Raw genomic sequence first — 12,182 nt, 5'->3', positions numbered from 1 at the left:
TAGAGCAGAGGGCCTCATTAATCAGTGTAAGTGTGTGAGGGGGAGCAACCAGTTGCTGGTATCAAATCCTATCCATTGTGCCCTTCAGCAAGGCACTTAACCCCCCACAAGAACAGGCCCCCTCTCCAAAACCTGTATATGTACAGTACCAGTCAAAAGTTTGGCCACACCTACTCATTCAAGGGTTTTTCTTAATTTTTACTATTTTCTACATTGTAGAATAATAGTGAATACATCCAAACTAGGACATATATGAAATCATGTAGTAACCAAAAAAGTGTTAAACACATCAAAATATATTTTATATTTCAGATTCTAAAAAAGTAACCACCCTGGAATGCATTTCAATTAACAGTTGTGCCTTGATAAAAGTTAATTTGTGCATTTTTTTCCTTCTTAATGCATTTGAGCCAATCAGTTGTGTTGTGACAAGGTAGGGGTGGTGTACAGAAGATAGCCATATTTGGTAAAAGACCAAGTCCATATTGTGGCAAGAACAGCTCAAATAAGCAAAGAGAAATGACAGTCCAACATTACTTTAAGACATGAAGGTCAGTCTATCTGGAAAATTTCAAGAACTTTGAAAGTTTCTTCAAGTGCAGTTGCAAAAACCATCAAGCGCTATGATACTGGCTCTCATGAGGACCGCCACAGGAAGACCCAGAGTTACTTCCACTGCAGAGGATAAGTTCATTAGAGTTACCAGCCTCAGAAATCGGCAATTAACTGCACTTCCGATTGCAGCCCAAATAATTGCTTCACAGAGTTCAAGTAACAGACACATCAATTGTTCAGAGGAGACCTTGTCAGAATCAGTCCTTCATGGTCAAATTGCTGCAAAGAAACCACTACTAACAGGACACCAATAAGAAAAAAGACTTGCTTGGGCCAAGAAACACGAGCAACGGACATTAGACCGGTGGAAAATTTAAGTCCAAATTTGAGATTTTTGGTTCCAACCACCGTGTCTTTGTGAGACGCAGAGCAGGAGAATGGATGATCTCCACGTGTGGTTCCCACTATGAAGCATGTAGGTGGTGTGATGGTGCTCTGCTGCGGACACTATCAGTGATTTATTTAGAATTCAAGGCACACTTAACCAGCATTGCTACCATAACATTCTGCAGCAATACACCATCCCATCTGGTTTGCGCTTTGTGGGACGATCATTTCTTTTTCAACAGGACAATGACCCAAAACACACCTCCAGGCTGTGTAAGGGCTATTTGACCAATAAGGAGAGCGATGGAGTGCTGCATCAGATGACCTGGCCTCAACAATCACCCGATCTCAACCCAATTGAGATGGTTTGGGATGCGTTGGACCGCAGTGAAGGAAAAGCAGCCAACAAGTGCTCAGCATGTGGGAACTCCTTCAAGACCAGCATTCCAGGTGACTACTTCATGAAGCTGGATTGAGAGAATGCCAAGAGTGTGCAGAGCTGTCATCAAGGCAAAGGGTGGCTACTTTGAAGAATCTCAAATATAAAATATATTTTGATTTGTTTAACACTTTTTTAGTTACTACATTGCATATGTGTTATTTCATAGTTTGATGTCTTCACTATTGTTCTACAATGTAGGAAATGGTAAAAATAAAATAAAAACCTTGAATGAGTAGCTGTGTCCAAACTTTTGCCTGGTACTGTATGTCTTTCGGGGGGGTTGGGTTAAAAGTGGAAATCAAATTTCAGTAAGTCCTTGTGTGTAATTGAGCAATGAAGTGATCTGAATTAAATGGGTGTTTGAATATAAAAGCTTGCATTGATCCTTGATGCAATAAAAAGCTAAAAGGCACGCTTGTCAGATTCCTCATCCATCAAATCGTGAATATCTTAAGTTGCTTCGTGCTTCTACATCTGCATTGCTGCTGTTTGGGGTTTTAGGCTGGGTTTCTGTACAGCAGAGATATCAGCTGATGTAAGAAGGGCTTTATAAATACATTTGATTTACGTATTTTGGTTCCGAGTTCAGGAATATATTATTTTTATGGACACGTTCTTCTCTGTGGGATTGCTTCCAGTTCAGACAGATTCACCCCCATAATGTGTCATATTTGTTTGACTCCCCTTCTCTCCCCCAGCAGTGAATGCACAGATGTTGGGTGGCAACTGGCAAGGCAGACCCCAGATAGCTAACATTGACAGTCCATAGGACACAGCCTCTCTCTTCTAAATAAAATGACCAGAATGGACGTCCTCATTCAAGTCAACGTTCCTTGATAGGATCATTCTATTTCTATGGCCTCTCTCCCCCATAGCAACACTAGCAGGGGAAGCCAGGCCACAAAACGGCATCGCTGCCAGGTTTGTTTTAGCTGCACACTTAGTACCTTTCCAGGATCCTTTAAGATAACACATGTTAAGGATTTCTACCAGCTTTCTCACAGTTGAATTGCCTCTTAGAAACAGAAACATTACGGTATAACTCGAAACTTGTGCAACAACATAGGATACAGATGGGACCTAACCAAGGGAGTTATTTCTGAGCAAGACCAAGGCCATAAATGCAATGATGTATCAAGGACAAGTTCAGTTAGCTGCTGCTCTCATAACAGCCATGTTTTTCTTCTCTACTAACTGCTTTCCCTTTTTCTAATATATTACCATTGGTTGTGTAAGTCAGACTAATAGGCTACATATTATGCCTCAACCTGAGTAGCATTACTAGTACTAAGCTCGGCTGAATCTGAGATGTGAAGGAAAACACTGCACATGTTGTCTGGTTTTAAATGAGAGCAGACAAAATGGCCACCAGGGAGGACCCTGAAATGCAACTCTTCACTGCCACTGTAATGTATAATGGGCTGACCTAGAGTACTTCAGTGTGGAACCACAGGACAGCCCGGGAAGAGTTAGGGCTATTGTGTAGGTCATAGACGCTGCTGTGAGAAGACTAAGGGCCACTCAAAACCAGGGCCTGTATCCACAAAGCATATCAGAGTAGGAGTGCTGGTCTAGGATCAGTTGTGCATTTTAGATCATAATTGACAAGTTTATACGGGCAGATCTTAGATCAGCACTCAGATGCTATGTGGATACAGGCTCAGAGCTTAGCTTTGTTCTCCAAACTACTTATTAAGACCACATTTACTGGAACAGTGCCAGCGACATGTTCTCTTTTGAAGCTGCATTTGAATTTGTCATTAGTTTATCCTTCCAAAACAAATTGGATATGCCGTGGAAACACATGAAAATAAAATGCAGAGTAAAAATAAACATGCAGAAAGAGGAACATTTTATTAAATCCTCTTAGGAGAGTAAAAGCACATGCACAGTAGAAGGGACTGCATTGGCTAAGAAAACCACAAAGGCAAATGGAATGAAAGACTAAATCAATGTTAACCCCAAACATCCTCTGACTTCTATGGCAAATGATTTGTTCTACCTGGTTTAACATCTACAAAAAAAAATAGATTTCCCCCGCTCCCTCCCTTTAGCACTTTAGACTTGCAAACAAACAAAACCAAAAAGCCTTTTCAAAGTTTCTAAAAAATATTTGTGTAACAAAATTGCTTTACAACAAAATTTAGTATGCGTAAAGTTTAGAAATCCTATATCTACGTCTTTATACTCCCTGGAAAAAACAGCACTGAAAAAAAATGACTTCCTCACAGCTTTTAGGGTAAAAATGTAAATAAATGTTTACACTTCTACATGATGGAGTATACCCTTTGAAGATAATACATATGACTTTTTTTCCAGTGTAAGCCAGATGGCTCTTTCTCTCACGGGATAGATTTCAGAGTCCTTGTCCCTCATATATTCCATAGACACAGGACAAGAGCACATGCGGTCTTCATAGGAGGTAAAACAAACGAGGCAAGGCGCTGGTCTGAGACCAGGCAGTGTTCGTGTGCCATTGCATTCTGTGGTTCTAAGTTTAGTGTAAAGTCAACCCACTTTTAAAAAACTGCACTCAGAACAGAATTTCCTTGGTGGGCAATGTCCGTGAAGAACTCATCGCTTTCGAACCATGCAGCCGGGCAACATTCCAAAGTTCATTGGCAAAACCATCCTCATCTGTACTTCAATTCATACCACCCCCCCCCCCCATGATTGTAAACCAGACTTAACGGATGGGAGAAATACACGGATATGAAACCACTGTCAGTGCAACTAGTACAGTACAGCATACCACAGGGAAGAATATCAATGGAGAATGTCACGACGACCCTGTCTCTGGGGTGGAGAGAGAAAGACCTTACTGAGATGGGGAAGATACCTGCCACTGACGGAATATAGCAAACACTCTTTTAGACTTGTCATGTGGACCCTGGAGGAAAGAGGGAACAGAAGTGTTAGAAATGGAAGCTTGCTCATATAGCAGAGGTATGACCAAATGCTGAAACTGTAACAATGCAATAGACATTGCTCCATTGTAGAACATAGCTATGTCAACCCTTCATATTGTCATAATAGTATGCCGTTTTTACAGACGCTTTTATCCAGAGTGACTTACATCATTGAGAGCATACATTTCGTATGGGTGGTCCCAGCAGGAATCAAACCCACAATGCGGGAATTGTTAGAGCCATGCTCAACCAAGTGAGACACAGGACCACCATTTTACCACATCCAGGTTTTGATTCTCACCTGTAGGGGACTGGCTGCCTTGTTTGGGCTGAAGCACTTCTTCATGGGGAGGAGGAGAGTGAGTGCGGCCTTCCAGCCCTGCTGGTGCTCTCCCTCTTGGCCCAGCAGGGGTACACCACCAGTGGGCTGGGTGTTCTCCTTGCCTACATTCACCCAGGGGCACCAGTCTCTGTGCTGGGCTAGTGGGTCAAACACACTCCTATGCAGGGGGCCCTCCTGAAAACAAGAGAATGGAGAAAGTCAATAGGCGACTGTAGCATATGTTGTGGCATGCACCGGAGTAGGGTGAAGTTAGATGCTGCTCATGGGTCAGTTTAGTAGCTTAACTTCACCTTGAAGTGCATTCCCAGTGAACAAGATCAGTTAGAACAAGGCAGACATTTATAGGTAAGGGTGGTGTTAAAATAGATTATAGATTTGTCTGTATTATATCTGCTACAGAGTACACACACACACATCCCAGGTCTGGACAATCCAGACACACCTGGTGTGATCACAGAGAGTAAAGACTTACAGGGCTACTGGCTGAGGAGAGGCACATGCGTTTGGGGTTGCGTTGGGGGCTGGAGCCCCCCGAAGCAGTCCCCTCGCTCCCTGTCCCCTCCCCCTGGCCTCGGCCCCCGGTCATGGGCCTCTTCCCCCTGGGCAGAGGGCTGGGCTGCTCCTCGCTCGGGCTGGGAGAGTCCCTGCTGCGGGTGCGGACCACCATGGGGGACAGACTGCCCACAGGCTGCCAAGACACAATCAACAGAGAACAACTTTAACAAACAGATCCATGACTAGAGGTGTGAGAGTCCATGTTACAACATTCTGAAAGCTACAAAGAAATGAGAAACTGGAGAAACGGGTTTGCTAGAACTTCCAACTCATCCAAGTTCCACCTTAACCTATTCACCCAGTTAAAGTGGCCTGCCTTGCCTGAGACCTACCTGCTCTGAGCCTCTGGTCTTGTCCTGGCTCCGCAGCCCCCTTCGGTAGGGAGTAGGAGAAGGCGAGGGCGAGGTGGGAGTCTTCCTGTCCCCCTGGGCCTCGGGTGCAGGCAGGGGTGTAGATGACGTCGGGGTGGTGGGGGACTTTGGGGCGTCTCCCTCTACCTCTTTTCCTGTTCCCTCCATCTGGTGGAAGTTCCACAGACCCACTTTGCGCATGCAGAAGGAGCAGGTGAGGAGGGGTAGGCTCATGGTGTGCAGAGCGGAGCTGCAAAAACAGCAAGAGGAGAAGGTGGAAACAAACCTATTAATAGAACATGAATACAGAGGGGGAAAAAGAGTTGAGTTAATATGCTAAGCTGCTTTTTGCTTTCCCAAATGTAAAGTTAAGACAATCAAATGTTTTTAACTTTCCTACATGGAGATGCCAATTCAATAAAGGCTTTTAAGTGCCACAATCTGGTAAGAGTGACCTGGTATTTTTCTAATGTTACAATGTTTCGCCTCCACATTTCTTGGTCAATAAAAAGGAGAATGGCAGACTTGTTCTCATATCTAACCTTCCAGTCCAGCCACAGAGGGCCACGATGCAGGCAGCTACCTGGACAGCCAGGGCCTCAGAGGTGGACTTCAGAGGGGACCTGCCCTGCTTCTTCTGTTCCTCCTCAATCAACTGCAGTAGAACGCTGATCACATCCTCCGTCAAAGACTGCAGGGAAACAAAGTGGTGAGATGGGAGGGATTCTCTTTTTGCAAAGGATAATGGATCGTAGTGCAAGAAGCCATGTGGGAAACAGCTAAACTGCATTCCCAAACCAAGGGTTCATAGATAGACCTCCACAAGGGGAAGGGGCTAGCAGAAGGGGCTAGCAGAGGGGGTTAGTATCTGGACAGAGCCCGTCTTTCTATAGGCGATTCATTGTTGTGTAGGAACATGGCTCCCCTCCCTCACCATGGTTTTAAGCTGTTCTGGCTTCATGGCAGGTAGCTGCTGCTCCAGGAGACAGGTGGTGTGAAAGCGCTCCAGGAAAGCACTGAGCAGCACTGATGGCTCGTTCGCCGGGACAAGCCAGAACCGGTCTAAAACGGCAATACAACATCACGGTCATGTTCAGTAAGGCACACAACATAAATAGAAAATTACTGTTTCTTATTGGACAAGTCCAGGTAGTCCCTCCCTGTTTCAGTACATCCATACAACTTCTTCCTTTTGTTGCCTAATGAACACAGACAAATGTACCCACCTCCAATCAACAAGAGGATTAATTAATTAAAGTTGTGCATTACCTGGGCATGGAAAGTCTGGCCATGGACAAAACTTCTCATGCTGTGTCTGTAGTTGTCTAGTTATCTCTGCTATCCGGGAATCATCTATGGAGAGGAAAGAAGTAGGGGCAAACATTGATCCAACCGCTAAAAGTATTTAGCTACAAATTAATGACAACATTCTGTGTTTTAATTTTAAAAAACAAAGGCTTTTGCAATAATGGTTGAAAGTTCAGCAGACGTGTCAAACCGGTTGCTCTGCTCACATTTCTGGTAGTCCAGGGTTGGTTGTAGTGATGCACAGAGGAAAGCCTGGCAACTTGAACATTTCAACATGTCACATCCCACGTTGATCCAGCCATAGCTGGCACACTTCAGGGGGGAGAGAGTCCGAGGCTTTCCTGCCCATCTCAGACAGTGCTTCCGCTAAGGAAACGTTTTACACAGAAAGTTTACACAGCACACTAGAAATGATCATAATGAGCATTATGATTAAATAAATGTGGAAAAGTATTTATTGATGGAAAATGTGAAAAGGGGAATGTAGGCAATGTTATTAGTGTGTAAAAGGCAACACAAAGGGTGTGCTGGACAACTACAGTACTACTCAAAAGGTTATTCACACAACTCTTTGGCAGTACAACATGTAATGTCACGGCTTGGATGCGGAAAGGATATAGAGTATGACTCCACTCTTGTGAAAAAGGCTTCTTTGTTAGACGCTTCACAAGGAACTTGACTGTTGCCGTTTGGTGCCACCTTATCCAGCTCCCCCTGAACACTGAAATTCACAAGAAGAAAAAACATTTCACAGAAGGAATTTGCATTAGCTATAGTTATAGGGCTAAACAAACATTCATCAAATACAACAATTCGTATAGGGTACTTTAAAAATGTTACGTATGATATTCTGTGTCGCGCACAAGTCAGCAATATCTCATGTACACAGTGTACCAACCATAGAATTAGGAATTAGAATACTAGAACGGTCATGGACCTTCTTATGATGGATAAAGGTCAGCCATTTTGGTCAGGGAGTTGGTCAACCATGGTTTGCCAGTGCTGTAATAACATAGTGTAAATTATAAACTGGGTGGTTCGAGCCCTGAATGCTGATTGGCTGAAAGCCGTGGTATATCAGACCGTATACCATGGGAATGACAAAACATTTATTTTCACTGCTCTAGTTATGTTGGTAAACAGTTCATCAATAGCAATAAGGCAACTCAGGGGGTTGTGATATATGGCCAATATACCATGGCTAAGGGCTGTGTCCTAGCACTCCGCGGATCGTTGTACGTAAGAACAGACATTAGCTGTGGTATATTGGCCATATAAACTCAGCAAAAAAAGAAATGTACCGGTCTTTCAAAGATAATTCATAAATATCCAAATAACTTCACAGATCTTCATTGTAAAAGGTTTAAACACTGTTTCCCATGCTTGTGCAATGAACCATAAACAATTCGTGAACATGCACCTGTGGAACGGTCGTTAAAACACTAACAGCTTACAGACGGTAGGCAATTAAGGTCCCAGTTATGAAAATTTAGGACACTAAAGAGGCCTTACTACTGACTCTGAAAAACACAAAAAGAAAGATGCCCAGGGTCCCTGATCATCGGTGTGAACGTGCCTTAGGCATGCTGCAAGGAGGCATGAGGACTGCAGATGTGGCCAGGGCAATACATTGCAATGAGACGCCTAAGACAGCGCTACAGAGAGACAGGACGGACAGCTGATCGTCCTCGCAGTGGCAGACGACGTGTAACAACACCTGCACAGAATCGGTACATCCCGAACATCACACCTGCGGGACAGGTACGGGATGGCAACAACAACTGCCCGAGTTACACCAGGAACGCACAATCCCTCCATCAGTGCTCAGACTGTGCGCAATAGGCTGGACTGAGGGCTTGTAGGCCTGTTGTAAGGCAGGTCCTCACCAGACATCACTGGCAACAACGTCGCCTATGGGCACAAACCCACCATCGCAGGACCAGACAGGACTGGGAGAAAGTGCTCTTCACTGACGAGTCGCGTTTTGTCTCACCAGGGGTGATGGTCGGATTCACGTTTATCGTCGAAGGAATGGGCGTTACACTGAGGAGGTGGAGGGTCTGTCGTGATCTGGGGCGGTGTGTCACAGCATCATCGGACTGAACTTGTTGTCATTGCAGGCAATCTCAACGCTGTGCGTTACAGGGAAGACATCCTCCTCCCTCATGTGGTACCCTTCCTGCAAGCTCATCCTAACATGACCCTCCAGCATGACAATGCCACCAGCCATACTGCTCGTTCTGTGTGTGATTTCCTGCAAGACAGGAATGTCAGTGTTCTGCCATGGTCAGTGAAGAGCCCGGATCTCAATCCCATTGAGCATGTCTTGGACCTGTTGGATCGGAGGGTGAGGGCTAGGGCCATTCCCCCCAGAAATGTCCGGGCACTTCCAGGTGCCTTGGTGGAAGAGCGGGGTAACATCTCACAGCAAGAACTGGCAAATCTGGTGCAGTCCATAAGGAGGAGATGCACTGCAGTACTTAATGCAGCTGGTAGCCACACCAGATACTGACTATTACTTTTGATTTTGAACCCCCCTTTGTTCAGGGACACATTCCATTTCGGTTAGTCACATGTCTGTGGAACTTGTCCAGTTTGTCTGTTGTTGAACCTTGTTATGTTCATACAAATATTTACACATGTTAAGTTTGCTGAAAAGATACTCAGTTGACAGTGAGAGGACGCTCCTTTTTTTGCTGAGTTTACCATACCCCCTCGGGCCTTATTGCTTAATTATACCATAGCATCGTTGAAAACGTGTTTCTGATTGGCCTGAAGGGCATTCCAGAGCGTGCATTATTTCCCTATAATGCACAGTATATTTGTATGGTAGAATTCAATGGCCATAGTTCATGTTTACATGTTTTGTTTGAGCTGCTTTTGAAAGCAAAAGTCAACTTGAAAACAGTATTGGTATTGTTGAATTTGATTTTCATAATAGCAAGCTAGGACTGATGGTTTGGTTAGCTAAACTAGCAAGTCTGTTTGTTTGGTGTCGTGGAAATTCTAACCAATAAGGAGAGACTTTGTTAATTCTTCAAACAATTATACTTTAATATCGATGAATTTTTGCAATGATGGAGCTGGTCTATAACCACCCGGAAGTGATCGTTGAGAGTCCGAATAATACAGAAACGCAAGGGGTCTATATAGAAACCCAAAAATTGCTTAGTCATGGTTGGTTCCACCCATCCGCAGCAGCCCGGGGCATCATAAGCTACCTTGTTATCTCCTTGTGCCTATGTGTATTGGTTGTGTGAGATCATAGCTCACAAACAAGTGATAACAGCAGTTCCGTTTCTCCTTTCAGTTCAAGCTAGCCTCTGTTCTCTCCATACCTCCACACAGCTGTGCCCTTGGAAGTTAGCAAAAGAAAAGGAAAGACTCAAGAACTGTGGTCACTCTTGTCTTATGCTGTGTGACCAAGTTACTCAGAAGCAAAGCTAACAGGTTATTCTGTCCCTCAAGTTCTCTCTATCCCGTAGTCGCCAAGAAAGTCCTTGACTACACGCCTAGACCAGCTGAGGGGAGTGAACGTGTAAGAGAGGAGCCAACCCTTTACCGAAGCACAGCATTAGTAGTCATGAATAACTCTCACTATTTGTTAAGCATATAGTTGTTAACTATTAATATTCAACAAATCAGGTAAATACGTAATTTCTCTCACATTGGTTACCACGGCAATTACTGTAGCTATCTAGTAAACTTGCTAGCTACTTCAGTGGATGTTTAACACATTTCTAGTGGCAAATGTGTTAAATTATAGCCATGGTTTAAAAGGGATAATCAACTCGAGGCTGTATGCGTTCTCTGGAAAGTAATGCCACTCTGCTAGCACATCGCTAAACACACCTTACACATTATTATTTTCAATAGAAGATATAGCCACTTGTTGATCATCCCTTTCATAATGCATTTATCTGCACTGTACGTTTGTTAGCTAGCTAGCCAGATAGTTTTAGAGGTATGATACCATAAATTGTTTTAATTAACTGCCAATATGCCAACATTCCATTCAAACAATGCAGTCAATCCACAGCCAGACACTGGCTGACATCAGTTGATGATAGGACTTAGACAAGTTGTAAATGCAACAAACACTGATATTATATAATAGCACTCACATCTTTCCAAGAAAACAAACAATTAGATATTAATGATGGTCTGTTTACATATATTTTAGAGGATATTTATACAGAACATTGGTATAAAACCTGTATAAACTATTAAATGATGTGACAATATTTTAGGTTGAGAACAATTACACAATTTCTGATATAACACATACCTTACTTTTATTTTCCCGCATAAGTACAATTAGGACTATGCCTCTACTGCCGTTCATTCCAATTACACTGGTTTGGATTTCTCCCTGACCAATATGGATGCCATTTTTACCTCATGCTGGTACTTCGAGGGTTATGACATAGCCACTCCAGTAATTGAATAGTTACAAACCCTAATTTATGCACACACATGTGGACTCATGTGAGCAATCAAATATGGTTAAAAAAAAACATAACCAAGTTCACACTCGAAGACATTGCATGTTACTACAGTGGTGCATGCAGCAGCTACTATGAAAACAATACTGCAATTAAATGTCTTGATCATTTGTGATTATTATTTACATTGCATATATGATTGACCGTTTACGTAACATAGCCAGCTCTAATGGCTAGACTTTATAGCCAGCTAACGTTATAATGGCTAGACAGTATTGTAAATAACAAAACAGACAAACACAAATTAGCTGTCGAGTAAGAAAGGCATCAAGAAAAAAATAACCTGTCTCTATAAAGTGTGCAACTTGCTTGCTAATGTATTGAAACATGTGGAAACTAGATCCGTAACTGGGTACCTAGTTAGCTAGATGGCGAGCCAGCCACAGTACGCTAACTAGCTAACTAGTTAACGTTAGGTCCCTAAAAAATTGCATTCGTAGATTCTCCAAAAACTTACCCAGTTGATCTGTTTTCATCCGACAACACACCTGCGTTAAGAAGTTCACGGACTTTCTCTGGAGTTGCTAAAACAGATTTTAATTGTCTGTTTGGAGAATTGTCAAGACAATTTCCACGACTGCCAAGGGTCGCCATGATCGGTCGGTGCTAGATGCTAAATCTTCCCCCCTGAAAGAGGAACGCTATCTGTTCCGCTTGGGATAATGCCCTGCTTAGATTTCAACTCACGTGGCCAATGTTTACAAGTCCATACAAAATCTATTATATTCTTCTAAATGTACCTTTGCTGTAGGCTACTGTCGAAGTCCATACACTGTAATCGTTATACTGTTACAGTGCTATTTATCAAATACATGTTTTAACTATTTC

The 12,182-nt window shown here is 43.3% G+C and overlaps 1 protein-coding gene across 1 annotated transcript; it reads right to left on the bottom strand.

Annotated features, from left to right (window-relative positions):
• Positions 1–3,219: 3,219 nt before the first annotated feature.
• Positions 3,220–12,182, bottom strand: zc3hc1 (zinc finger, C3HC-type containing 1). Its single transcript, XM_071332127.1, has 10 exons — positions 11,812–12,182; positions 7,468–7,570; positions 7,056–7,206; positions 6,811–6,894; positions 6,476–6,603; positions 6,084–6,232; positions 5,524–5,791; positions 5,109–5,324; positions 4,595–4,810; positions 3,220–4,274 (listed from the first exon to the last, which is right to left on the bottom strand). Exons 1-10 carry the CDS (start codon positions 11,946–11,948, stop codon positions 4,203–4,205), a joined length of 1,524 nt encoding a protein of 507 aa, XP_071188228.1. The 5' UTR covers positions 11,949–12,182; the 3' UTR covers positions 3,220–4,202.

The sequence above is a fragment of the Salvelinus alpinus genome, chromosome 11, assembly GCF_045679555.1.
Source record: "Salvelinus alpinus chromosome 11, SLU_Salpinus.1, whole genome shotgun sequence".
Lineage (NCBI taxonomy): Eukaryota > Metazoa > Chordata > Actinopteri > Salmoniformes > Salmonidae > Salvelinus > Salvelinus alpinus.
The sequence above is the reverse complement of the archived record's forward strand: the minus strand, read 5'-3'. Positions and strand labels throughout refer to the sequence as shown.

What these genes read in the sequence shown, in the direction of transcription:
- zc3hc1 (XM_071332127.1), bottom strand. Translation starts at nt 11,948, where the DNA reads ATGGCGACCCTTGGCAGTCGTGGAAATTGTCTTGACAATTCTCCAAAC. An exon ending in AACCCTGGACTACCAGAAAT is followed by an intron (nt 6,895 to 7,055) that starts GTGAGCAGAGCA and finishes TCCTCTCCATAG; the next exon opens with ATGATTCCCGGATAGCAGAG. An exon ending in GCCAGACTTTCCATGCCCAG is followed by an intron (nt 6,604 to 6,810) that starts GTAATGCACAAC and finishes TTGCCGTTTTAG; the next exon opens with ACCGGTTCTGGCTTGTCCCG.